Source organism: Opisthocomus hoazin, chromosome 7, assembly GCF_030867145.1.
Source record: "Opisthocomus hoazin isolate bOpiHoa1 chromosome 7, bOpiHoa1.hap1, whole genome shotgun sequence".
NCBI lineage: Eukaryota > Metazoa > Chordata > Aves > Opisthocomiformes > Opisthocomidae > Opisthocomus > Opisthocomus hoazin.
Window position 1 is genome coordinate 47873966 of NC_134420.1, and position 27766 is coordinate 47901731.

A 27766-nucleotide genomic window follows, 5' to 3' on the forward strand; every position below is an offset into this window, starting at 1 on the left:
GAGCCTTGTTGCAAAATCTTCTCAAGCGTTAAAGTTATTACTTTAATCCTTAAGCCACAAAAAAAAAAGTCCAAGGAAAACCAGTGATAATGTTTTTTGTCAGAGCTGTGAACAGCTCAAGCTCAGAGAATCACAGGAATTCGATGTTGCCCCTGGGGCAACAAGCTGTCAATTTACTAATTCCTCCTGGGTTTGTTAGCAGACACTTGCAGGTACATTGTTTCCTAACTGCAATCTGACAGTATTTTGTACAACTTAAAAAGATGCAAAGGAGTGAAACGACGACTCCAGGCTCCATCTAACCCTCCTGACAGTACAGTGAAGAACAACAAGTACAAACATCTGTAGCTCAGACTCAGGCAATACAGTTAGCTAACAAATAATTCCACCAAGTGCATTATTAATTTACATAAAAGATTCCTTAAAATACTTTCTGGCATTACCAGCTGCCTCAGCCCATTTCTCAGCCCACTGCAGAGAGGCCTCAGGGTAGCCTGTGAGCCCCATCTCGGAGTCCTGCCTGTTCCCAGCAGCTCACAGCTCCTGGGTTCAGCCGGGCATCCTGAAAGGCACAGAACCATCCTCTCCCCGCTGCAGCAGACCTCTGAGACACCCGGAGACCTGGAGAGACCCCTCCCCCACGGACAGCACTAACCAGTTCTATTCCCTCTGCACAGCCCCAAAAGAACGCTGAGCTGAGAAGGCAGCATTTTTAAAATATTTTATTTATTATACAAACTATTTACAAAATCAGCTACTACAACCACAGGCTTCCAAATGTTGGCTGAACTCTGCCAGAAATTCACCAGAGGGAACTAGGTTTTCACCTGCATCATCCACAGCTCCTGGTTTCTAAAAACATGCAACACAGCCTGCATGTGCAGGCTTAAGCCAGGCCCTCTGCACCTCAAAGCAGCTTCAGGAAACACAGAATCCATCTGAGATGATAGCAGGATCCTAAAGATTTCTACAGAAGGGCCTCTAAGGGGGAATAAATAAAGGGTGAAAAGAAAAGTAACGAGCCTCTGCCAAAAGTAACATACAGTATAGGTGGCCAAAGCACATCCCCATTGCCATTGTTAAGGGCAGCATAAAAAGTGACTGTACTGGGAAAGGGTATAAAGCTAGAGACAAGTTGAGAAACATTGCAATGGATCCCAAGAACATGCAACTGGCTAGGGGCCTGTGGAAACAATGGGGATGGGTCTAGCTGCCTGCAAGCACCCATCACAGTTCTGACTGCACTTGTGTTAAGAAGAAAGTCCTTGGCATCTGCACAGCTGTTGGGAAGCATGGCGTGCTGGCTGCAATGCAATGAGAAGCATTTAGGAGCTCCTTCCAGCAGAGCAAGACTACCCAATGTCCACCTACCTCATCCTCACAATAAAAAAGTCCAGCTCAAGAGAAGAAGGGAGAAGATACCTGAGGAAGATGTCATTGGCAGAGTTGGCCCACAGCTACAAGGCTGGAAACATCCTCACCAGGTGAGACTGCAAGACAAGGCTGCAGCGTGGGAACAGCACCAAGCTACACCTCCCAACAAACAGGAGTTAAGCCGAGCACCACCACCTCCTCTCGGTCCCCGGAGAAAGCAGTGAAGTGGTGACATGGAGAACACAGGAGCTGTAACTCTACTGACCAGGTAAGCCACCTGCAGTGTAAATAAAATGGTTCCGTACTCTCCACCCCCAGGAGGTCAGGACCTCGCAGGATGGAGACTGCACTAAAAAAGGCAGAACAGCCATGACTAAAGTGATCTGTCAGAGCGCAACGGTGGCAACTCTCAAGCTGGCAGCCTCCCAGCACCTTGGTGCCAGTGAGGGAATGAATTCACAAGGCAAAGAAATCCCCCTGAGTAGTCTCAATGCTCAGCTGACTGCATTTTGGCACCAAAATGGCTTTTTCTTTTCTGTACAGAAGTAACACACTGGGCCCAAGGTAGGCTAAGATGCTGTCTTAAAAACAGTTTCTAGATGTAGAATATTTCTCCCAGATTCCCAGTCAATTAATCTAAGCTATATTAGAAAAGCACACACAATTATCTTAAAATACCCACACTGTGCAGAAGTCTGCCCGGATCAGCTTGAGGACAGCAGAAAGCGACTGAAGAGGATGATGAGACTTTTCATCTAATACGGTGTTCTAAAATTAACTCAGGGATGCCAATCTGAGACTCCATTCTGGAAGAAATCCAGCAATTCCATAATCCAGTGAAAGCTTACATTGCAGATAGTAGCAACGCAGGTTTCTCACACTGACTCCTGCATGCCTTTGATCCTGACCTGAACTGTCTAAGGGACTGCTGAGAACTTAAAAGATCTTGAATTTTTCTTCACTGAAGAACTTGTCAAGGGTCCCCGATTCCCCTTCCCTTTAATTCCCTGGCAAGGGCTGAATGGACTGCCAGCAGCAACACACCCCAGTTGTGAGCTTACTCCTCACGCTGGTCTGCCCACTCCTCTCCCCACAAGCCAGACAACGGTGTGCAGTTTTAGTGAACATTTCGTGCTGGAAAGCCAGCAGCACTGAATGGTACGACACGAAAGCAGAGCTGAAGAAAGAAGGTAGGAAGATTGGGAGGACAAAGCCAGCTGCTCTCCAGATACTAGCACCCTCCTGGAAACCCTGCCTGAAATACAGTAGACAAAGAGAAGCCCCAGGCTGCTGCATGATAGAGGTAGAAGCCAAGACCCTGTGGGATGCTGGGGTGCAGGTACCACATTCTGCCCAGTACCAACACCCCAACACCAAACGCAAGCCCAGTGCACACTGTAGCTGCTTACTGATCTGTCGCTGTTACTACATAACATAAATACCCTGAAGGTGAATGTGGGACAGGCATTGGTGCTCAGCATTGAGGGATCCACTCATGCCCATACGCTCCCTCCTGAGGAGGCAAAAAGAGGGCAAGGGCATGGGACAGCTTCCCGTGCAACATCAACTGTCAGAAACATTCAGTGGAGGAGAAACTCCTCTTCCAGTTCATTTGCAAAGGCTCATTACCAGCCACTGCTGGAGAAGGACGCTTCTGCTGCTGGACCCTGGCGGAGGTAGCGCAGGATCACTGTCAGGGCCAGCACTTGTGCTCCCATGGGACTGTCCTCCCCTTTGGGTTACTCCCTCCAGTGGATGCTGCCCATTTTCTTCTGTGGCACAGGCGACAGCAGCATCCAGAGCAAGATGGAGGAGAACCAGAAACCCTTCTGGGTCAGGTGCTGAAAGGATGGACAACCCTACACTCTCCAGGAGTCACAGAGTTAGATGAGCTGTTGGGGAGCATCACTGGGGGAGTTGAGCCAAGACGTGGAAAGTTACTAAGGCTTCTCGTGAGCCAGGTTTCCAGCAGAGCTCCATGCTGGTCTTCCCTCTTCCTCCCAGACAGCTACGGTAAAGGCAGCTCAGCAGATCTCCTCACTGTAACTTCTGCTTACAAACTTCATCTTCTCACAAAAGGATGGGTGCACAGGGTGCAGGGAAATCAAGTGCGGTATCTCCTTGATGAACGCACCACAGTCCTTCTGCTGTTTCACATTGAACCAAAGGGAAAATGAGGGAAAGGGAAAAGATGAGCTCTTGATGACATATTTGGGATATGGAAAGGCCACATGACATCTTCTGGATGACAAATTCCTTTCCATGGAGTCCTTGTTCTGCCTCCATTGCCCATGTGAAGGGAAGGAGAACAAGCAGAGGACTGAACCTGGGTCTTGCCACGAAGAGCCAGGAGGCTACATGGTCTCCTGGAAAGAGGAAATCACAGCATGCCAAAGCCCTCACAACCCTCGCTGATAGCTAGCTGCAGCATCTTGTGCACTTCTTCATAGGAGTCATAAGTGGGGAGGCACAGCTGGTTAAAACTGTAAAACAAAAGAAAAAAATCCATTCAGACTAGATCTGAGAGGAGACCACCCCCATGAGCTGCTTTTAGATGGGTTGACACGCGTGTCACACACATTACACATTATACACTGCTTGCCCACCACAAATAGCTGGTGTCATTCCCAGAAGCACAATGCAGAAAGTCCTGTCACCCCAGGATACTTGCCAAGTGTGGGCTGTTGGCAAAGTACTGTGAGTTGGAGCCGCAATGATCTGGAAAGATGGACAGAGTGCAGCAAACCCTCCTGGGGGCAGCTGGGAGGAACCAGTTGTGAACTGCAAGAGCCTGGCCAGCTCTTCCTGTGTGAAACTGGAGACCACAGTCCAAAACCACCTCATGACCTGATTGAAAAGGTAAAGCCAAGTCAGCCAAGCATATCAAATAATCACATAAGCAAGTTGCAAGATCAGTCAACTGCCCTTGCAAGCAAGCACTCTAATAGATTTTTTTTGTTTTACCAGGGTGACACACAGAGGCAAGTATTATACAGATTCTTCTTATCAGTTAAAAGACGTCCCACACTACTACCTCCCACCACTCCTTCCCCTTAAAGCAGAAAGGCTTCTGCTCTCCTCACAGAGATTTTATTTTCAGAAATACCTGCATAGGCAATGAGGTAGACTGACAATGCAGAAGCTAATTTGCTTCTTGCACTATGCTAATCTTTTGCTTTTTCACATCTTCTGGTACTTTTGCAGAAAGGTGGAACCATCCCAGTGTTTACAGCTAGAAACTTGTCCTCCCAATCTCTTTTCATCTTGGGTGTTTTGGCAGCTTCCATTATTTTTCTAAATGAGGCTGCTACCATTCCCACACCCTCCCACTGGGAAAGACAGGGATGGATGGGAACGATTAGAGGTACAAGTTTAGGCGACCACATCAGTAGTCTTTACCACAGCACTGAATCCAAAACACTCGACATAGGCTGCAGTCACAATCTTCAAGCATCCCTTAGAGATAAGTATATCACCATGAACATCTTTCAGTAGCAATAATTCCCACCAATTCCTTCTCATTCGCTGCTGAACTGTTCTTAATTAGTGCTTTGTTGGATTTTCTTAAAGTGACCACTGCTGCTGATTCTTCCCTGCTGGCAACTCATTAAGCATCATCTCTAGTCAGGCAGGCTGAAGGATCTCTCTAGGAGGAAACATTATTTCCTGATGTGTGCAGTCCTACTCCTGAACCCCCAGTTTGTCCTTCCGGAAGCCTAATTTCCAACCAAGAAATCTGTTCCCAGTTTAAGTTGTCTTCTGCTGTAGTTGGTATAACCGGTTTCAGCTAGCAGGAGGGAGAAACCCTTTCACTTACCTTCTCACGGAAGTGCCAAGATCCTCCTACCACCACAGCATGTGCCTTGAAGTCACAGACACTGATATCTCCAGTACCACACATAAGCAACTGAAAGGCAAGAGATTGCAGTCAGAAAGTCAGGAGCCCAGGAAACAAGGCAACAGCCACTGTGCAAATTACAAAGGTTTAAAATGCTTAGAAAAGAAACATTCTGGCCTTATTCCAGATCCAGAAAGGGCTTCATTTGTCAGAGAGGAGGGGAAGTGAGAGTAGAGGTGCTTAGGGAGGCAGCAATTACCTCGAGCTCATTCTCATCAAAAATAGCCAGGAGGTTCTCGGGAACCAACTCGTTAAGACCTGGAAGAGAAGACGAAAGAAGAGCAGCGAGTGCTATCCCCTGGGACACAGAGGCAGAAAGGAGCAGGGAGCAGACAGTGTGTCACCTTTCAGGAAGTGATCCACCTCCTCTCTAACCTGACTGGCCAGCCTGTACTGTGCAAGCAGATTTAGATACAAGATTTTGTTTTCATTTGTCACTGGTACTTGAGCCCCTCCTGTCAGCAGTTCCACCACCTGAAAACAGAATACTTGACATGAGTGTGACCAGCAGCATTCCCAAAATGTGAACTCCCAACCAGAATAAACCCAAGCAAGGTGATACTGGCCAGAGTAAGCTCAATTTTCTGGGGCACACAGCAGAGTTCTTGGCCTCCCCTGCTACAGGCAGAAGGGGTTAAACTGTCCCACCTTCAGGAACTTCTTCCCCCACCTTCTCCAGCTGTCCTGTTTTGCTATACTTTTCTTCAGCAAAGACGAGATCCATCTCACTCACATCATTGTTCAGTATGAAACAAACTTTGGATTTATAGAATTCTGGGTCATCTGTTTCAAAATACTGTGTGAAAGAGAAAGAAGGTGGGGACACAGAGGAAAGAAAAAAAAAAACCAAAACTATACATTGTTAACCAGGACTCTGTATCTGCTTCTACTACACCAACATTCAGCCTCTTCCTAGACCAATTCAGGCTTCAGACAAGGCTGGGAAGCATTACCTTATAATGCATACGAAGTCCTATGATCTGAGCCAGGAAGGATCGGGTGAAGCGAGCTCGAACCAGTTGTCTGTAAGCACCTCCCAGAGATGACTCATAAAGACACTTTCCTACTAGGCGGCCTGCAAATTCATAGACTTTGAGTCGTAAGTACGTGGGACGCCCTGGATTTGGGTGCACCTGCAAAGAGGAAGCAAAATGAAATATCCAAGTACCAGACAAGACTAGCTCAAAAAGCAAGTATGAGACCAGTTCAAGTCACTGCGTCTCTCAGGCTGCCCCAGGAGCTTTAGTGTAACATCCTCAAAGCCAAGGAATAGAAATAAAATGCCTGAGCCTGCCTATGAAGAATACAAAATGTTTCACATATGCAGGCCAGAAGCTGTATGACAGCAGAAACAGATTCTGAAACATTCAGACCCAACGAAACCTGTATACACTCTGATGCCACCTCCTCTTGTGGAGCAATCCAGCCTTCCCTGCTGACTGGCCACCCTCTGCTGTTCATTCAGTCAGTTCTTTGACACCTCAATGGGTAAAGATCACTAAGCAAAGCCTTGAGAAGGGCGCTGGAAGTGACTGTCCAGGCAAGCTAAAGAATGGGTAAGGTTGCACACCACTTAGCAGCAGCAGCACTATTTAACCATCTGCATGTCAATGCACACATTCCTGTGCATTCAGCACAGGAACTGCAGACTCACCAAGGCCTGGTTGTTATCACTAAAGCGGGTAAAGAGTTGATTTGTAGTATCAAATAACGCCTTACAGATGAGCTCAAACCACTCTCTGCGTGGACCTCCCCAGTCCAGAGCTACAAGATAAAACAAGCTTGGTCATCCATGCGTCATCAATTCAAGAGTTTCATGCATGCTGCTCCGTTATTACCTGACACGAGAGCTCGTCGCAGCAAACAGCTCCATAGCAAAAATGCAGTAGACAGGGACTCCAGAACTCTTAGGTACTGCTCCCAAATCTAGTCCTAATATTTGTCATATTTGTGAGAAAGCAAAAGGGCTGGAAAGCCACAAAGGCTAGACATGCTACAAGAAACCAGAATTTCAGACTAAAACTACTCCATCATCATTCCTTTCACTTCCTCCTCAAATATATTCACAGCATAACTCACCTTCTTCATCCTGAAAAATCACTTCAAAGTTTTTGCTCCAGTCAGAAACAGAAAAATTTCGCGTTGCTTTAAAAGACTGAAAAAAAAATAAATAAAAAAAATAGTAGCAGCTGTTACTGCTGGGCACCCTGTAACCAATATGCACTCCTACACATGTGGATTGTCCATTTAAGCAACACAAAAACCAAGAAACAGTTTAGTACTCTGAAGTATAAAAGCGAGAATTAGGAACTCCTAAGGTCTAATTCTTATTTGTTTGAAGCCAATTCCTCATTTTCTATTATGAGACACATTACCCATATAAATGCAGCTCATCTTAAAACCAGCGTGAGGTCTTAGCACAGCACAGATGTATCCCGCTCAAGCTGCAGTACAGTATTGTTTGAAGTATTAAATGCCTGTGGGAAGGAGCCATTTCTGTAAAGCACTGTCAGCCCACGAGTTAGATTTAAAAAAGGAACATGCTTGGAGAGCATTAGAAAATAGCTTGAACGGTTCACCGAGTTCATACATAAAGCATGTCACGATGCAAAAAAAGTAACAAGATATTTCAAGTGTCTAGAACTTCCTGTGTCCCGATTCTGGATTTGAATTAAAGAAAATTTTCAAAGCTACACAGCAGTCCTCAGTCATACACGTAGCTTTGGCTTAGCTTATCTTCAAATAGGTTAATACATCACGCTAGTCACACCTCTGGGCTAAACACACTGGTCCCATTCATTGTGCCTGTCAGTCCTGGATACTAAAGCTTACATTTATTATCATGGCACTTAATTTACTATGTCTTACTAGGCTGTAACACCAGTGGCTCATGACAGTGCAGTACTTTCCAAAATAGCCGGAAAAAAATAGTCATGGAAATACTGTTTAGAAGTTAAGTCATTTTGTAGTACACTATTAAATGAAGCAATCTCACAAACACTGCAAGCTTGTACTCGCAGAAAATATTCCAAAACATAGATTATCTGAGCATAAATCAAGGGAAATCCCAGCCACTCCTGTTTTCTCCAGAAATGTTCTTTTCCGTCTTTATAACACTACTCTTGTGAGATACATGTGGAAACAAGAAGTCAGGATAGCTGCCTGCCGTGTGTACACAGTATTTAGACTGTCAGTTAAGAACTGTATTATACAAATGACTCTTCCTTAAGTTTGATTTAACAAACACATCAGCTCAGGTCACCATGGGTGAAGACTTAACTCAAGAACTCCACAGAATATTTCATATCACACTGAACCACTACTAGCAGCCTGTCGATGCAAGGCTTTCATGCATGCAGCGCAGTAACACCTGACTTGACAGCTTTTCTCACTGAACGACTCTGCACCAGAAAAACAGTAGATCAAAGACTCAGGAGCTCCAGGTTCTGCTCCCAAATCTGGGCCAGGTAAACAGTCTCTGGGCCTCAGGTTCCAATATAAAGTGGGCACAGAACAGCACTAGCAGATTCCCTGCTTTTACAGGCTATGCATGCATTTGCCCTAGACATCCCTCAGGGCTTGATTTACTCTGCAATAAGTTCCTTAAAAATTCAGAGCTGAAGTTTCCTAATTACTTAGAAACTGATCTGATCTTAGCAGCTGTAGAGAAGGAACACAGCCGTCTCACGCAGTACTAAACCTGAACACAGAGGAGCTACCTTGAGATTTTTTTTCTTTTTCCCATCTCAAGCTGCCTGCTGGCATCTGCCTTGAAACAGAATCATGAACCATTTTTAGCGTGGTTGCTCTAGCACATCAGTTTGTATTTCTTTGGGCACTGAGCAGAAGAAAAAGGATGGAGGAAGCATTGGGCTTTAGCAAAGTGACCTATACACTCACCGACTCCAGCAGACAGTGACGGCTGACCTTCAGCGTGACCTTCGAATGAGGTCTTTTCATATGCACCTGACGTAGCTCTCGCTGGAAGAAGTTCACTTTGTCCTGGAAGGTCTCCGAGCCTCCTGAGAATAGTGACAATTTTGGTCAGGCCTGAGCTGTCAACACCTCAAACATGCAGAAGGCATTCCTAAGACTAACTGCACAGGTCAGCCTTGCAGCCCAAGGATGAGTTTATTGCAGCAAGGTTTGGAGACAGAACTCCAGAGGCAGTTTGCAGTTAGTCTTGCTGACATTCAGATACTCACAGGTGCACTTTCAAAGTGCCTGACAGAAAAGCCAAACTGAAAAGGAACAGCTGGCATGATGAAATACATTCACTGGAAGCACCAACAGGAACAGAAGATGAGACTCCAGGAATCAGAGTTCTCATCAGAGGTCATTCAGTGCTGGCAATCTCCATTCCCCAGGGAAACTAGCAGACTCAAGTGCCAACTTCCTGACTACTGCACCCACCTCACCGCACCTTTACCTATGTTTTTATGCAGAGAGCGAATGAAAGTGGCTGCCAAGATGTTCCTCTCCTTGCAGCTGAGCTCCACAGGGGGTTGGATCCCATCATCCACCACCAGTGTCAGTAATTTGTGCACAGGATCAGGGCCAAGGTATGAAAACTAGCAGCAAAAAGATGCAAGAAAGCATAAACCCATCATGCAGAAGGTGCAGTATGTTCAGCAGACAGAGCAACACCACCTGTGCTCTAAGACTTTCTGCACTCACCCATGCAGATGCCGTTAACATGAACACTATTTCAAGCATCCAGACTCCAGTTCGGAGGCTGCTTCAAACTTCGCACCCTAGCCTAAGGGTTTCAGTGGACACAATCACAGCATTTTAGGAAAGTTATGAGGAAAATACACAAGAGAAATGCAGAAGGAATCAAGATTTTTGCCTGGCATTGGGACAAAAGGCAGGAAGGAGTGATACAACTGGCTCCTATTCATAAATACTAGCAGAATTTAGGCACCGAGAGGGAATTCCAGAGTTGAATTTTATGCAACAATATGTTGCTCTGTGGGTGGAAGCCCTTCTCTCCAACAGGAAAAATCAGACTGTCATTTACAAGGATCACAAGCTAACAACATGGAGGTGCAGTGACAGCTACTTGGAAAGAGGCTCACCTTTGTGCCAGGACATACTCTGAAGGTGAAAAGGCGCCATGGAATGATCTTCAGGTAAAATTCTTTCACCGAGAATTGCTGAGTAACCACAAGGAAAAGAAAATGTTAAATGTCACACATCTGTTCAGGGTTCTCCCCAAAACACAACTCACAGGACAGATCCATAAGGCCAGACCTCCCTCCAACCCTAGGGACAGGTTTCTGCAACATTTGGCGACATCTTCTTCTGGCACAATACATAAAAACCTTTAAAGCAGTACAGAGCAAAGTAAGCAACTTGTCAGCAAGACTTTACTGCGTGCATTTACGATGCATGTGGAATCCCAGCATGACAGATTTTACAGCCATAAGCCATTGTCTTCAGTTGAACATCACCAGTCTAATTGGAAGATAATGTTCAGTACACTTGAGAGGCTGCATTCAGGACAAGATTGTAATGCACTGACGAAAAGTTTTGGAAAAAGTCACAGTAACAGAACCATTGCTACTACTCCCTAATTTTTACAACTATTTCAAACAACTTTTAGAAAGTACTTGCAACTGCTAAATCCAGGAGATTTGTAGAAATTTCTTCTCAGCGTATTTCTGCCAGAACAAATAACTACTAACTGTGGAACTGTCACCTTCTGGAGAGCAAGCTAAGACAAAATTTTAGCATCTTCAGACAAAACACAAAACCATTTCCTGCACAAGCATGTTCTAGCTGCAACGACTGGAAAAAATGACAAGTAGCATTTCTCCAGAAACAAGGCAGATATGAACAGCAACCCCTTAACGAAATAACAGCATAGTAACACTTATCTACGGTACTGGACAGACGCTCTGGGGTATATTGAGAGATATCCAGGGATACAATTATGCAAGTATCAGAATTGCATTAACAACTTTGGCACATAAAGGGAACCAGCAACAGTACCCACTTCTGGTGATCTCCTTTACCAGGTAATGCAACAGAAAAAGAGTACAAAAGACCGGAACAACATCCCAAGGATAAAAGGATGCTGAGCTCACGAGGACCCAGCACTCATTCCCAAAGTCAGCTCTCAGAGCTACAAGCAGCAGAGATTTAGAAATCTCTAGCAACATCCTCTGACCTCTAAGTGTTTCACAGCCCTCTTTCTCTCTTTGTCAGGAAAGCAGTTCCTGGATTAGTCTTTCACTTTGATATTTATCCCTGCACTCAGATCGGTAGATTAACAAAGGAAATTTACATTTATTAGTAGGTTAGTGGAATTTTCTTTCTAGTTTCCCTGAATGTTCATAAGCAATAATAAGGGGTAATAGTCTCTGTTAACATATTCTTGCTATAAAAGAATCCTCAGTTTCTCTTGACTTGCTTGAATCCTGTTTCTTGTACTTCTACATTTACCGTTTGTCCTCTGACCATTTTCTTCCCTTTTCCCTGAAACATTGAAGAAACAGGACAAAGATGTAAAATCTGATAAGTGTCTTCCTCTAAGTTGCAATCTACAGGTATCAAACTGAGAAAGGGAATTGCAAGTCTGACCCGACCAGAGCAAAGGAAAGGCAAACAGAATATCTGTTGAACAATCAGTGAGAAAACTCCCAGTAGGCTTTGGATCAGACCTAGAAAGACACATGGAGTCCTAAAACTTCAAGGAGCATTTTAGCATTATTCTTGGTCATGAGCTCCACGTTTGCTGTTTAGCCTTAGGCAAATCCTTTTTAACCAAATCCGAGCCACCTAAATCTGGAGCGAAGATATAGGGCACAAGCAAACTCTTCAGTTGCAGTGTACTTTAAACATGCACTCAGGAGTGGTAACTTTGCAATATCTACCTTAGGTGACACATAGCAGTACACTTTTTTAGGTTTCTTCACTTTCTCGGGGGTTTGGCTGTCAGAGGGAGAATCTTCATCTTCATCCTCAGTTGCAGTAGAAGGACGGCGCTGGGAGGAGCTCAGGTGCGTTGGTGGAAGTTGCCACTGAGTGTTGGTATAACTAGGAGCATCGTAGAGGTATGCTTCAAAGTAAATACTGACACCTGAGGTGGACACATTGCGTTCTACAATGTTCTTTTCATTCTCTGAGGGAAATAAATACAGAAGAGTTGTGTAATTCTTTACGGAGACCAGAATCAAAAAGCAAAGAATCCACAGATCACCATCAAATTAGTTACAATGATTTCAAAGAAAAGGCTGCACATCCAAAGGAAAACCTGGTCAAGTGAAACTCTATCAAAGAGAACCCATGAGTGGGATGAAAAGATTTCAATACAGCAGTTTGTCTGTCCTGGCTTCAGACAGCTACTGGTTAAAAAAAAAAAAAAAAAAAGAGAGAAAAAGACATAGAGAGTCTCTGTCTCAGAGCGCCAGCCTGAAGGCATAGCCACATGACAGCCACATTGCAGACTGGTTCACTCCTGAAGAAACCAGGAATTATAAAATTGTGAAAAAAAAACACAGGTTACATGCAGCGTTCTTCATCCGTACAGCTTAACATACAATACATGACTGGGTCACTTACGGTTTGGCTCAGATGCCAAGTACTAGCAAGCCACAAAAATTGCCTAATTTCAGAGGTAAACCTCCTGAGACAGGTGAAAACACACATGCTTTTATCTGTTGATGGAACAGAGAGTATCAGCCTTGAGAGATCTCCCTTGTCAGCAGCAAATTCATTTACCTTAGCATTGTTAAACGAATAGGCATTTCTTGAGCAATTAAGCCCGACTAGCCTGCAGGGAAGCCACATTTAGCTCTGCTACACGAGTGTGCAAAGCATTTTGTAAGAGGACACCTGAAGAGTGAATACTGAGTAGCTCTCGACTCACCGCTCAGAACAATGATATCAAAATCTCCATTGCTTATGGGCTGGTTCTGGTAGGAGATGCAGGCATGGAAACACCCCCTACAGTGCAAGGTGAGTCGGAAGAACACTTCACAGGTCTGCCGGTTGGACACCACAGACTTCTCAAACACAACGTCAGAGGTCTCTTCTTGAGGACCCAGCTAAACAGAAAACAAATTAATAAAGGGGGATCTCTAGTTCACCTGAAGTCAAGCAACAGGGGATGAGGCTGCACTCACCTCATGTATGGAGAGGCTGTAATTGTGCTCATCTATCAGTGACACAGAATTGCTGGTGGGATTGTCATACTCATCCCTGGGAACTATCTGCAGAGTGTGCTGCTGCCCACAGGTCAGCACCAGAGTGGAAAAATGGCAGACAATTTTGGTTTTGGAGGGAACCACCATCCCTGAAGCAGACAACAACAGTTTAGAGTCAAACAAATTCCAGAGTGAAGCTATAAAGAGCAAAGGAAAAGCAGCTAGGGGCACAACACCCTTGAAAATTAATCGAATCTAACCACATTCTATGCCCCTGCATTCAAAAAACAAAGTATCTGAGCACTGAAATACATGATGTGGCGCACAGGGCTTGCGTTGGGTCAGAAACTTGATAAAGTAAACCCTGTTACTAGCCTTCTGAAAAATGTTTTTTTTCCACTATTCTAACCTTCAGCTCAAGAACTTGCTCCCACTGCACATACAAAGTACAAGTCAGCTGACATCCAAGGAAACCTGCAAATTCAGCTCACCAAACAAACTTTAGCCTGGAGGGTATCTTGAGTTAAATCTGAGCTTCCTCTTTCTGAAGGGGTATCTTAGTGAGCTTTGTGTCTGTTCACAATGCAGTGGAATAGAGGTACATTCAATGAAGATAACTTAATACTTTTACAAAAGGCATTCTCTGACTGCTAGATGGGTCATGAAGAAGTTACTACAAAACAGAGAACGTGATATAAGTAGTTAGGGAGTATGAGCAGCACTAATGACTTATTCTGTAAGGCAGTTTCTATTTTGCTATGTACTGCTAGTCACAAGTATGGTTTAGTCATGGGTCTGTTGCTGGGATCATGGCAGGAGGAAAATGGTGAAGGGTAACCCTTTCCCTGTCACCTACCTATTTTAGCTGGGAACACATTTACCTAACTGCCTCAAATAGCTCCAGATCTACTTTGAATTATTAGAGGGCCACTTAGACCTTACCTGGCTGGAACACCTTGTAGTAGGGGCTGTAAGCCACATTCAGGCCACCGAGTTTTACAGTGATCTCGTATCTCCCAGCCCTGCGCACAGTGAAGGCCACTTTCACCACATTGGAATTAGGCTCCTGAAGAACTTCCTGGGTTACAGGAATATCAATTGCTAGCTCCACATGGCAGATGTGAACTCGCAGCCCCACAGGCCGGTGAGCAGGGAAGGGTTGCCCATTTTTATAGAACAACTGCATGGGAAACGGAGAAGTCCAGGTCAGCAAAAATATGCAGTGCAAAGACAAAGAGAAAGCAAGTTGCCCTGGGAAAACAAGGGCAAGAACCCCAGCTCAGCAAAGAAAAAAAGATTAACAGCCAGCTCTGTCACACAGGCTGTGTTCTCCCAAGCGAACAGGGCACAAGTGGGCATTGAACAGCCTCATTCTCTTTTGTGCAGGGGTTCAAGTGAGTGCCCTGAAAAGAACATGCCTCTAGGTATTTATTCTCTGTTAGTGCAATATCAGAGCGGAAACCAAGAGAACCCACTACCAAAAGGAAAAAGGCAAAGACACATCCTCTCAGAGAAACAAGCAGTCAGCAAAACGTTACTATTATTTCCTGTTTCTAAATAAGGGAGGGCATAGGGCCTGCAGTAGTATGTATCTTGACTGTCAGTGAGAGAAACTAGTGCATGCAACAGCTATAGTTGATGAATAAAGGGCTAAGCAAATGGGAGACAAGCATGAAGTGGAAGGGCTTATTGTTGGAGCTGCCATGAGTGAGGGTCAGTAAGATGAAGTGAGTAATTTGAACAGCAGGAATATAACAAGTCCCTTTCCCTTCCGCCCTTTTTGACTGCCTGCCCTGGAGTCAGAACTCCTCACTCACCCTCAAACAGAAGGGTTTTCCTTGCCTTCCTGAGAGGGATGGGTGGCAACTAGCTGAACCTTTCTTTTTATTTTGATATCTGCATGGCAAATGTGGGGCAGAAGGGTGCGCACAAGCCCAGCAAAACCTGTTCAAACTTTCTCCACATAGCTCCAAATTCTCAGTGTTCAGGCCCCTCACCCGTCTTATTTGTATACTTGTCCCATTCCCCTAGACTGGGCCTTTTGGGATTGGAGGGAAACAAGAGTCTTTGGCAGGCTTTTCCAGGTCTGACAGAATAACACTCAATTTTGGAGGAACAGGGAGAGGCCATGAAGCTTTACAGCTCCTGGGTTGGTAAAATGCCTGCTCCCACGCTCCCAGTTTCAGCTGCACAACCAAAAGATAGCACCAAGTCTGCTGAAGGCAAAGCTCAGCCCACTCACTTCCCAGTAAAGGAAGCAGTAGATAGGACAAGCCTGGTCTCCTCAGGCTCTTCAGAGGATTCTAAAGAGAGGGAGATAAGATTTTAAAGAGTGCAAACCTTAGATATGCACTTAGAGAGCTCTGCAACACAGTTACAGGGGACAGAAGACATAAACAGACAGCTTTCCTACTCCTAAGTTACATCTAGCTTGGCCCCAACAAAAAACATCTGAAGAGCCCATCCCTAACTCAGACCTCTGTTCCTGTCCCCAAAGCTGCATGGAAACAGAAATATTCCCTTACATGCACTCGGAAGGCCATGCTATGGCCCACCTCATAGGGGTCCTTCCAATCCCAGGAGATTTTGCAGGACCGGGGATCCAGGTAGTTGCCTCGCACGTAGTCATAAATAGTTCGCTCCCCTCGGCGTTCCCGGTCCTCATGTTGAAGGAAGCTGACTATACGTGCGGCAAGCTCAAAGAGGAACTTAATGGTGAAGAAGAAAGCTACCACAGATACCGTAATCCCACCTGCAGCAAGAAGAGAACAGAGGATGGTTGCAGCAGCATGGCTGAGTCAGGCACCAAAATCCCCTCTGCAGCAGCCCAGGATGCCTTTTATTAATGACATTCTACTCAACTGCAAATTAGGTGTTTAAGGCAGAAGCTATTGTGTGAACATTTACGGTTTGCATTATGCTACAAGTAAGGTTAGAGAATAACAAGTCCCTTAAAACTCTGCAAACGACTGCAAACAGAGGAAATAAGTAAAGGTGGTACAGTCTAAGGTATGGCTAAGCAGACATCCCAACATAAGCATGGAATTCCCTTCGCGTTGCAAATTAGAACTACAGAGATTCCTTTAAGGGAAACATTCATACAACCACACAACCCCTGCACATCACATTAAGGCTGGATTAAGAAGTATCACGGAGGCAACAACCCTGCACTAGTTCTTGAAAGAAAAAGTAAGGGGATGGCTTAGGAATGAGGTCAATGGAAGGACTTTAGGAACAAGAAGAATGGTGGAGAGGCAAGTCTGCCAGGTGGAGGGCACAGTGCTGGGTGACAGTAACTTCATGTTTGTTAGGTAGACTCTGAGCTAACATGAAAGCAGAGGCTTTCAAGAAACCCTTCTAAAGCCTATGGACAGGTCAACAAATACAGTGGCAGCCTTTCCTTCACTTACCAATAATGTAAAACATCAGGTCCCTTCGGTGAGACACACAGCCGAGGATCACAGCTGCATCTAGAATACAAAATAGGCCAAGTCCAGTCCAATGACTCTTCCTCACACACACTGGCCTAAATTTAATCTATGATTCCTCAGACAAATACCTATTGAGCATCTGTCTTCCTCTCCAAGGACATCCCTAAAGCATTATTCCCTAAGACTGTGAAATACGCAAACAGCACAGCATGCTACAAGGAATATTTATTCCTCCATCACAGATTCCCATTCAGATTCAGAGATCTATAAGAAGGACCCTCAGTAAGCAGTGAGAGCAGGCTCCGGGTACTGCAAGAAGGAGCTACATTTGGCAGGATCACGAACTTTGACAGCAACGGCCAAAAGCCACTCATCCAAACTCTCACACCTCCTTGCTTCTGCAAGCCACAAAGTTAACTTCTAGTCTGCCACGAAAGCACATCACAGAGCCACCACCAAAATGGACAGAAGCTGTCCCTCAACCAGCAACCTCAGAATAAAAAGCTATGGAATAAAAGGGTTACAGACAAGACCATCCCCATTTGTTCAGAACAAACAAAACCCTTCTAGGGCAGAGCTGAAACCATTTTTTGCCCTGTAACTCTACTATGGAAAGCATGAATACAACTGGAAAACAGTCCATCTGTATTTTCCTACTCGCTTCTGCAAAATAGAGCCTCTCTGCTGAAACTCTCGCTGATCAATACACAAGCTAAAACCTTGGCTTTGTACACTATTAAGATTACAGCAATTTTTAGAGACACCAATCTAGAATCAAGTGCTCACTGAGGGGACTGCTAAACAAACATGTAGTAAAAAGACCACACCCAGAAGAACAACATGCTGTTTGGTTGGTAAGACATAGCCGACAGATGGAATAAGAGCAGCAACAAGGAACGTGTGCGACAATTAGACAAACAATTAGGCATACACTAATGCATACAATATAGCTCGCCATGTCACCATTCAGTTAGTGAGAAGCTACATTGTGATTCAAGCTGCTTTTTCTTTTTTTTTTTTTTCTTTTTTAAACAAACACAAAAGGGGAGTTATTCATCAGTCATCCCAACAGCAGCAGCGGGCATCAGCATGCAGAAAGCTTAAATGAAAATGAGGTATTTTCCCCAAACAATAGCCATGACTTTCCAGCCCAGCAAATCCCCTTTGCTGGCCTCCACAGATATTCCACCCCTCCAACCAAAGAGCAGTCACGTACCTTTACACAAGTGCCCATGTTCTAAAAGCCAGAAGAGGGGTACACATTCTTCAGCACCCTTTCTCTTTGTGCCCAACACTAGGGCAAATGTCAGCAAGAAGAGGCCATAGAGAAAATTATCACAGAAGGAGAAACTCCTGGAGCTTGCATCACAGAATCACTGCTGAAAAGTGAGGATTTGAGCACAGCAATTTCTTCCGTTTTGTGCAAAAGGGTTGTCCTGCAACGCTGCTCCCTGTAGCCTGTTCCTTGCTAGCTTCCCTGGAAAAAGGAAAGAAAGGAGAGAGAAAAGTTAGGTATCATTGTTGTGGACAAATCTAGCAAGTAGAAACACATGAGAGGTGTAAGATGCAAAAGTATCACTAGATGTCAAATCCATAGGAGAGGTGCTATAAAGGTATTGGTGTTGATGAGGTGCTAGGCTTCACCATACCCTCAGCCTCTACTTGTCACAATCTCATTCCATTCTATGACCCCCTGAAATTAGCAGATTCAAGATGAAACAAAACACATTCTGCCTCCACAGGTTTCACCGGGCTCTTGGGTTTCACAGAGCAGCTAAGAACCTGCATGCTAGTCATGAGGAGTGCTAAGAATCAGGTACCACTTCAAGACTTCACACCCCACAAAATGCCATGTACTATTCTCAGATTGATTTTGCCCAGATATAGACGGCTATTTCTAGTCAAGCCCAAAAAAACCACCAAAAAACCCAACAACTTTGAAAGTTCTTGGACCTCAAAGCAAACTAGATAAATGTTTTTGTCTGCTATTGTTTTAAGTATTCAGGAAACTGGTATCCTTATAAGGCATTTCAGTTTCAGCAGCACAATCCACTAAATAACAGTTTACTGTCAGGATTAAGATTAAAAAAAATAAAAATCTAACAGCAAGGACTGGCGCAGCCCACAAAAAGCAGGACATATGCCAGAAGAAAAGCCACAGAGCCTACACAGTCAGTATCTAGTCAGAACACAGATTACTAAAGGACTGAGAATGAAACGAACAGACCCAGGCTCACCACAGCAGCTGTCTGTGAAGACAGTCACCTCTTCTGGGGATGTAAGTGATGTGGCTCCTCCCGCCTGCCACACCATCGCCTCAGCTGCCACTTCCCTCCTACTCCCCCCTCATCTACCTTCCTCTTCGGATGTCTCTTATCTCCCTCCACCCCAGCAATCATACAGATCTGGCTGCCTTTGCACACTTTCACTAAGCTTTCGAACGCATCTGAAAACCAACAGGTAAGTCTGTGCAGAGCTCTTTGATTGTGCTGCAGAAGCAGCCAGACTCTTACAGTTTTATCCTCCCCCACCTCTCAGGGAAAATCCCACCCACTCAGCTACTTTCTTCTTTCCTCTGCTTGAGCAAACAGTGCTACAGTCCCCAGGGCATAAGCTCTCTTTCTCCTCCTAGATGAAGCTCCAGGTTTCTAAACTCACATCTCTGTGTATTAAGAATCACAGACCTAGCAATTTCCTTGATATTTTAGTTCTTTCACAGTACATATCCAAGATGAGCTACAAATGCCTGGTTGAAACTCTACTCCAGCTTGGCCTGGCTGTGGAAGGTGTGTGTGGCTCCTCACCACACAGATGAGGAATTTCACAGAAACTTATCAAGGTTTGGGAATCCATGACATCTCCCTCCAGCATCTTACAGAACCAGTCTCTTCATGCCACCAAATAAACATCAACACAGAACTGGCCCTGTGGGTTCATCTACCCAAGCTATTTCTGCCTCAGCCCACAACTCTCCCTCCTGTAAAGCTTACCACAAGTCACCCTGCCTCTCTCTCAAAAACATGAAAAGAAAGACCAATCATTTCAACCACATGGGTTTTTAAGTCAACTGAAGCCTGAGTCTCTCGATTTGGGTTGCAGAATTTCAGGTCTCTGGACATAGGAAATTAGTTATTTCCCTCAATCAGTACAGCAGCTTCCATTTTATCTCTACAAGAAGTGGTAAACAAGACACCCAAGTCAGGTTGCCACCAGAGATGCAGTGGCTATCACATAGTCAACTTCCCTCTAGCATACACACTGCCAGCACTGGGGTAAAGAATCCAGTTACAGTAGCTGGTATCCAAGATATGTTGCTACTCACTGATCAGAATGCATATCTAAATTAAAATAGTATCTGTGCTAAGAACTGCCAGCTAATGATCTGGGAAACGAATTCTGAAAATCAGCAATACAATATGCCATCGTAGCTAGGCTGGAAAAAAAATTGCTGAACTGTCCGACAGGTCGTAGTGATCTTGATCCAAGGACAGAGCAAGCAATGGTCTCCCGCCATCTGCAGGGAAAACGGGGATTTGGAAAGCTTCACCTTGGTTTGACTCAAGGAGAAGTACTGGCATAATCAAGACAGATAGCATAGAATCATGAAATAAACTATATTAGCACCATTGCTTCTCTCAAGTCAGCAAGGAAAGGAAGGCCAGTAACGGGAGTATGTTTTGTTCATATTACTGCTGCTGTGAAGCCAGAGGAACACAGTGCAAAGCTCCAGAAGGAAGCACAAGTGTAGCTGCACCTACAAACGGAACTCTAACACAGCAATGGCATATTCACGTGGCTACAGCTACAAAGCCAGCTGGGGGCATGCTGTACAGAACTGGTTTACTGAGGTCCTAGGAAATCTGTTGTGCCTTTGGGGTTGTTTTCGTGCACTGATAAATTTAACTTCCTTTCTTCTCTCCCTTGAAAAGTTCCAAAGCTAAGAAGAAAGATGGGTTTAAAACCTTTCTGCAGGTTGATACTATCTCATCCAGCCAAGATGGGAGAACCCTTCATCTGTGTGCAGAATGTACCCTTGATCCATGTGCACAAACGTCCGCCACCAATGGCATGTGCGTCTCACGCCATGCACAAAATGACAATTCTCTTTTGAGTGAAGAGGCACAGTATTTTCTCACAGTAAGTAAAGCATGCACAAACCAACAAACAGGAATGACCGTGGGAACCTCATTTTAAAATATACCCACAGAAGACTGAAGGGTCAGTGCAAAAGCCACTAAGCAGGCTCCAGTATCAACTGTCAAGGACAAAAGCCACATTAATGGCCAATGACAAAGCAGTCATTCTCTCATCAGGGCTGGAATTTGCCATACGCATTTACAGACAAGCCAAATAAAATAGTGGCAACAGGAAAAAAAAAAAAAGAATATGGAAGACTTTTGCCAGCTGTCTAAGTCCAATGATTTTTCATTCCAACTGAACCACAACCAGGGCCATCAGCTCCTCCCGTCCTCCTCTAACACAGCAAGCCAGCCAGACAGCAACTTCCAGGCCAGTCTCGTCTTGACACCAGATCTGCTTCCCAAGCCACAACATTCAGCCACCTGCCACCCTACGTGCCCGTGGGGAAGCAGGTCACCCCCTTCCTCCTCGATTACCTCCTTCACCCAAACTGCTTGGGTCGCTTATGCAGCATCGAGGGAGCTCCACCAACTGCGTTTCCTCAACCAACAATTAAGCCTGGTACGATCACCAAAGTGGAAAGCTCAGCTGCGGTTTCCCTAACGAACCCAGGTCTCCTTTCAGTTTAATTTTCTTCCGTGTTGTTGGAGCCTCAGTCACCGTTCACCTGAGGCCAGCACTTCAAGAAAACACTCCTGCATAGTACCTCACCGGCTGCACAGCTGCTTCTTCTGACCAGCACGCCAGACAAAACCGGTTGCGCCTGGAAGATACCAACAGCTACAAGTTCTCACTAATCCCAGGCGCTTGTGTGAGAAAGGTAACAGGGAGACCTCTCTCCCCCTCTTCCCGGCACACGGCACTGGAACCGAAGTGCCTGGGACGAGTCTGAGAACTGGGAGAGCGTTCCCTTATGTGTGCAGAAGAGATACGTCGGGCCAGACTACACCATCACGGCTGCAGAAAGCACAGCTGAAATTCTGCTCCTTTACTCGGGCTGCAGGCCACGACCATCGGCAGGACGCACGGTGCCGACACCCCATCGCCGTTCACGGAGCAGCCGGTGAGCCGGGGCGCGGCGACCCCCTGGAAGGGGCTGAAGACCCCGCAACCACCCGGCTCCGCAAACCAGAGGAGCAGGGGCCAAGGCGGGCGACCGGGGTGCTGCTCCCCGCCCCCCAACCCGCACCAGCCGTGCCTCGGCGGGGCCGCCGAACCCCGCGGCCTTCCCGCCGGCGCCACCGGCAGGCCGACAGCCCCGAGCGAAGGGCGCGGCTGAACCAGAGAAGGCCGGGGGCCGCCGCTCGTCCGGCCCCGCCCGCCCCGCCGCGGCAGCCGGCCAGGGGCCGCCCGCGCCCCTCCCGCTGCCGGCACCGCGGAGGGACACCCGAGCGCTGCGGAGCTGCGGGGGTGGCCCCCTCGCCCCGGAGGCCCCGCCACAGAGGGCGGGGAGCGCCGTTACCGAGGGCTCCGGCGGCGGCCGCGACGTCGGGCCCACTCCTGAGCGCGACCAGCGCGGATTCCCGCTACCCCGTGCCGGCGGCCGGAAATGACGCCACTCCCGCACCTCGCCGGCGGGGCGGGGCGCGGCGACGCGTCATGGCGGCACCGGAAGGAGCGGCGGCGGCAGGATCATGGTGAGGCGGGAGCGGGCCGAGGGTGCTGGGGTCGGGTCGGGGTCTCCCCCCGGGGTCTCTCCCCCCCGGCTGACCGCGTGCGCGTCTCCCGGCAGGGGAAGCAGAAGAAGGCGCGGAAGTACGCGGTGATGAAGCGCATGATCAGCCTCCGCGACCAGCGCATGTGAGTGTGGCCGCGGCTGGGCCCGGCCGTCCCCGGCCCCGCTGGGAGGGGGTCCCGGCCCAGGCCTGCCGCCCCCCCCCCCCCCCCCAGGAGTGCCGTGTTTCCTTGCAGTAACGAGAAGCAGCGGGCGAAGGCCGTCGTGAAGAAGAAGGAGGACCCGAGTGCCATCAAGGAGCGGGAGGTGTAAGTGCTGCCGGCCCTTCGACTTATGAACGGCGCCCCAAACCGAGGGTTGGGCTTGGGAGGCGGCGGGGGGCCTGAGAGCCCGCCATCCTACACTGCCTTGCTGTGTTCCTGCTCGTCACCCTTTCCCCATTCTGTGCAAGCTGTGGGGTTGGATCTGTTGTTAATTGCTATTAACTGATTTGAATTCTTTGTCTTCCCGGCAGCCCCCAGCATCCCTCTTGCTTGTTCTTCCAGTATAACACCCAGCTGGGCCCCCCTTATCACATCCTGGTTGACACTAACTTCATCAACTTCTCCATCAAGGCCAAGCTGGACCTAGTACAGTCGATGATGGACTGTCTCTATGCCAAGTGTGAGTTTCTGCATCACCCGCAGCGTCTCCTGGGCCACAGAGTGCCACGGTGTGCTCGTGGTGTGCTTCGACAGCCTCATACCACTAGCTGAGAGTAATAGAAATCTTGGAAAAAGGATACATGCTCTAGTCATTGAGTTCATTGTTCATAGCTATGGTAACCCTGGAACTGTCTCTGGTTTCAGTCAACCAACAGTCTTAAATGCTAATTGCAACAAAGGTAAAGCGTTAGTAACTTAAAAATCTAAAATTACCATGGTGTGGTCAAACTTAGTGGCTCTACATTTCATCACTTTGCAACCTTATCAGTTCTCATAAGTTCAAAACTGTAAGTAATATGTTATAGAGTTCCATGATAGTTCCTGGGTGTGTGGGCAATACGTAGGGGTCTGTGAAGACATACTGCTTGGTTTTAATATAGGCTTTTTTTGCACGTAGGTATTCCATGTATCACAGATTGTGTAATGGGCGAAATTGAGAAGTTGGGGCAGAAGTACCGTGTGGCGTTAAGGTAGGTTCAGGGTGTTCTTCTCCGTTTCTAGAACTGAATGTTTTAGTATAAATAAATGAAAAGCACTTTCCATGACGGTGCTCTTGCACCAGAGGGTAGTTAGGTTGTTGCAGAATCCCGAGCTTGGTTTTAGTTCTGCGGCTGTATGAGGTTGGTACAGTGGCTTGAGTTTTAGATTATTTCTTTAAAAACTAAATGCTAGCTATGAGTATAAAGAAAGAAGTGACCCAAGTCTTATGGAACCTTTCACTCATGCCTCATGTTATTTCTGTAGGAGTAGGTAGCATGCACTGCTAATTTAGAGCCAGGTTATTGTGTGATCTGTACAAAACTAGTCGGGTGTAGTTTGTGCTCTCTGGGTGTACCAGTCAGATATATTGTTCTTTACTTTTTATTTTGGCCTCTTGTGTTGTACAGTATCCGAGTGCATCCCCTAAACAGCTTTGATGTTCCACATCAGAGAGGAGGTGAAGTGTTCCTATACATGTGGTATAAACAATCAGATACCAGAAGTTCTAGTTCTTCCCACAGATAACTTGTTTCAAATGACTTTGTTAGGCAAGAGCCTAACATTGGAGGGAACTTGAATCCAACTAACAAATACTAAGAAACACTTAACCTATAATAATGAGACAGACAAACTGCATTCTGCTTTTGCTCCTCATTTCAGTGCACTGATGTGTACCATTTGCTCCATCCCTTCAGCCCTAGTTTTGAGAATAACGTGCTGCGTTCCACAGAAAAGGACGCTCCTGTTCCTCCATACCATGTTACTGTACGCTCTGGTCTGATTGCTGTGATGCTGCCTTACATGTCCCCACAGAATTGCCAAGGACCCTCGGTTTGAACGCTTGCCATGTATGCACAAAGGAACCTACGCAGATGACTGCTTGGTACAGAGGGTCACTCAGGTATTTCTGTTTGTGTAATGGGGGAAATTCCTGAACCCTCCTAGTTACTGATGACTTAAATTTCCCACAAAATCTCCAGTAAATCCCCAGTAAAATCTCACTAAGCTGCAGTTTCAGTCCCTAGCACAACTTTATTTGAAGTGAGGTATAGTCTTCCCTGAGCGTTCTTGTTGTATAGGACAGCATCTAGTATGGGAAAGCTGTCAGCTGAGAAGGCTGGACAGCCTTTGGATGTTTTTGCAAGTCCATTTTGATGAGCAGTAGGATGTTATTAGTCTGCTGTGGAATTCTGCGCAAGTCCTAGTAATGCGTCGGTGTGGACCCGTAGCCCTCCTGTGTTAAACGAGCTCACGGAACAGAAGCTGCTGCTTAGCTTTGTCTCCTTCCTGCGATTTTGCTGGTGTTGAACCTGACTGGCCTCTTTTTTTGCAGCACAAGTGTTACATTGTGGCCACAGTGGATAAAGAGCTCAAGCGGAGAATAAGAAAAATCCCAGGAGTGCCTATAATGTATATTTCCAGGCACAGGTAAGGGACTCCTGACAGGGAGATTCCTGCAGAATCCTCGTCTGACAGGGACTCTGTCACCACGTACTTCCCACCTGCATTGTCTCTAGTGCAGGTTGCAGTAAAGGGCCTAGTGTCTGCACAAAAACAGAACTACAGCTGCTGCTGCTGGGAAGAGGCTGGTTGCACAGTCACTTTTATTGCAGTCTGCGTGTTCACTTGCCTTTACCTGGAAAACTAGTTTCCTTGAGGCCAGTGTTTCCATAGATCAGTTTTGCTTACCAGCAGCAGCAACAGGACTACCAGGCAAACACCTGGCAAATTCAGTCTCTTAGCTGAGGGTACACAAAGCTACCAAATAGAACACGGAACCAGAATGATTCTTCTCCTCGAGGAAAAGAACCATTCTTGTAACATACTCTCTCTGGTAGCTTTGTGTACCCTCAGCTAAAAGACTGAATTTGCTTCTTAGCTAAAAAACAAACCAAGTTGGAAGGATGCTAGTACAGCAATTTCAATGCAACAGATTTTCCCAGTATGTGCAAGTACTTGCTCACTTTATGTATTTAAATTTTTATATGCAATAGGACCAGTGATCTGCTATAAAAACATTTGCTTAAATTCATTTCCTGTTCCTTCCAAAGCACTTATAAAGCCTAGATAAAGAAGACTTTACTCGCCTTTGTTTGTCACATCCAGTGTTTTAATATTTCTTCTACATAATGTACAGCCCAGAAGATTTATCTTGCTTAGAACCTATGCCAAATTGTTTCACAGTATAGTAGATAAGTTTGGTAGCAGGGTAAGGAGGGAGGTCAGGATGTGGAGAGAAAAGTTTTCAGATGGGAGAGATACTGGAAAGGAAGCAGTTGTGCTACCAGTGGAGACAAGGAGTCTAGTAATATGCAGATAGAGCAGTATGTCAGAAATGAGGAGGCTGATTGCTATAAATATGTAAAGTCTTAGCTGCTCTTTACTTCGAACGTGGATCAGAAGATTTTTATCTCAAAACATTTTTGTCCTTTATTCACTGTGGCCGTGAATCGTAAGTTGAATGGCCAAAGTTTTATTCTCCGTGGTGGTCTGCTCTTAAATCTTAAGTCAGATCTTAGAAAACCACCATCCTTTTCGTTCTCTGGAGATGGTAAGTTTTTGAGATGCCCTATTTCTGAATTTGAGTTGAAGGATAACAGCAACCTTATGAAGGCTTTTCACTTTCGGAAGTAATATTTTTCTTCTTGGGGATCTGAGCTGCAGATAGAAATGTAACAAAGCTTCTTGCTGTTAAGTCTGCCTGTAAGCCTGTTGCTGCATGGGGAGGGGAGCAATGTGGATTAGGTTGTCTTCATAAGTTTTTCCTCTTTCTTTCTCAGATACAATATTGAGAGGATGCCAGATGATTACGGAGCTCCTCGATTCTAACCTGTCCAGCCAAGCCATCCGTGCCAGGGCTGTAAGCCGGGATCAGGGTCCTTCTGGTTCCAACTCTCCTGCTTTCTTTTCTTGCTGGGACTCTGTGCGTAGGACTGTGGGTGACATCGGACTGACTTCATAGCCTTGATCTTCTAAGAAAAAGCTACTTGGAAGAACCTGTTTTTATTCATCCTTGTTCTGACTTGGCTTGATTACCTATAGCTGGGAGACATGGGAAAGAGAGGATGGCAGTGCCCAAAACATGCCTAACTCCCTCTTCACTGGGATCACTGGAAAAAGTGATTTTGGAATTCCAGATTAAATATTGATGGTGCAAGTCTGGCTGAGAATGAAACTACAGAAATTTTAGAAGTTTGTTATCGCTGTACCTGCAGCAGGATAAGTATTCCTCTGGGAAACTCCCTCACACCTGTCCCGTGAGCAAATCGGAATCTGTGTTGTAGACAAAAGCTGTCAAATCTGCACCAGTTGGTGTGCTTTCTCTGGACCAGTGGTCTCAAAGATTTTAACTTGGAATTGATGGGCTTTTATTCAACTGTACAATGAATGAAGTTGGGTTAAGCGTCCTGCTCAGATTCCTGTGTCTGTGCTGGGTTGGCTGGCAGCTCAGTCCTTTTGCTTCTGTGCAGTGATGGCGGGAGGGCAGGGTTGGGTGGGGACAGACCTTTGCTTCTTGTTTCTTGGCACCTATGCACCTCAACGTCTGATCTCCTGATCTCTTCCATTAGGTGTCAGGGAAGAGGAGGAAGGTATCGGACTTTTACAGGAAGGTGTCGAACTGTGAAAGGTATTAACATGGGCTGGGAGCTGAGTAGGTGAGGGGAATCAGAGCAGTGGCTGCAGTCTCACAGAGACCTGCAGCATTTACTGCAGGGAAGGAAGTGGTCAGAGGAGGGAGGAAAGAGAGATGGCTAAGCCACATGGAGAAGTGCAGTGGAAAAATATTTCAAAGCTGTAACTCTGCATTCTCCTATCTTCGTTACTCTTTAATTTTTAGCAATATAATTTGTTCTTCTGATCTCTGCTCTGCAATGAGAATTGTTTTAAGGTCTTAAGACTGCGAGGCAAGAGAC

At 46.1% G+C, this 27766-nt stretch overlaps 2 protein-coding genes across 3 annotated transcripts; one reads left to right on the plus strand and one right to left on the minus strand.

The window, feature by feature from the left end:
* Positions 1-707: 707 nt before the first annotated feature.
* AREL1 (apoptosis resistant E3 ubiquitin protein ligase 1) lies at positions 708-22538 on the minus strand. Of its 2 annotated transcripts, none has more exons than XM_075425565.1 (20): positions 22456-22538; positions 18070-18330; positions 16833-16892; positions 15978-16174; positions 14365-14602; positions 13402-13571; positions 13146-13323; positions 12151-12398; positions 10351-10428; positions 9702-9843; positions 9173-9294; positions 7352-7427; positions 6927-7036; positions 6226-6405; positions 5943-6068; positions 5617-5746; positions 5472-5530; positions 5192-5281; positions 4046-4221; positions 708-3857 (listed from the first exon to the last, which is right to left on the minus strand). In XM_075425565.1, the coding sequence occupies exons 3-20, from the start codon at positions 16846-16848 to the stop codon at positions 3755-3757; spliced, it is 2439 nt and encodes an 812-aa protein (XP_075281680.1). In that variant the 5' UTR covers positions 16849-16892; positions 18070-18330; positions 22456-22538; the 3' UTR covers positions 708-3754. The 2 variants fall into 2 exon arrangements, with proteins under 2 accessions (XP_075281680.1, XP_075281679.1); XM_075425564.1 differs by having other exon boundaries at positions 15948-16174.
* Positions 22526-27268, plus strand: FCF1 (FCF1 rRNA-processing protein). Its single transcript, XM_075425566.1, has 8 exons — positions 22526-22630; positions 22726-22793; positions 22905-22976; positions 23183-23331; positions 23770-23842; positions 24666-24753; positions 25186-25280; positions 26633-27268. The coding sequence occupies exons 1-8, from the start codon at positions 22628-22630 to the stop codon at positions 26679-26681; spliced, it is 597 nt and encodes a 198-aa protein (XP_075281681.1). The 5' UTR covers positions 22526-22627; the 3' UTR covers positions 26682-27268.
* The last annotated feature ends 498 nt before the right edge of the window (positions 27269-27766 follow it).

Bases quoted from the DNA above. Each gene is read 5' to 3' on its own strand.
- FCF1 (XM_075425566.1), top strand. The intron at 22,977-23,182 runs GTAAGTGCTGCC...TCTTCCCGGCAG, and splicing joins GCCATCAAGGAGCGGGAGGT to CCCCCAGCATCCCTCTTGCT. The intron at 23,332-23,769 runs GTGAGTTTCTGC...TTTTGCACGTAG, and splicing joins GGACTGTCTCTATGCCAAGT to GTATTCCATGTATCACAGAT.
- AREL1 (XM_075425564.1), bottom strand. The intron at 13,572-14,364 runs GTAAGGTCTAAG...TGTCTGCTTCAG, and splicing joins CTACAAGGTGTTCCAGCCAG to GGATGGTGGTTCCCTCCAAA. The intron at 5,747-5,942 runs GTGGGGGAAGAA...TTCTGTTTTCAG, and splicing joins AAACAGGACAGCTGGAGAAG to GTGGTGGAACTGCTGACAGG.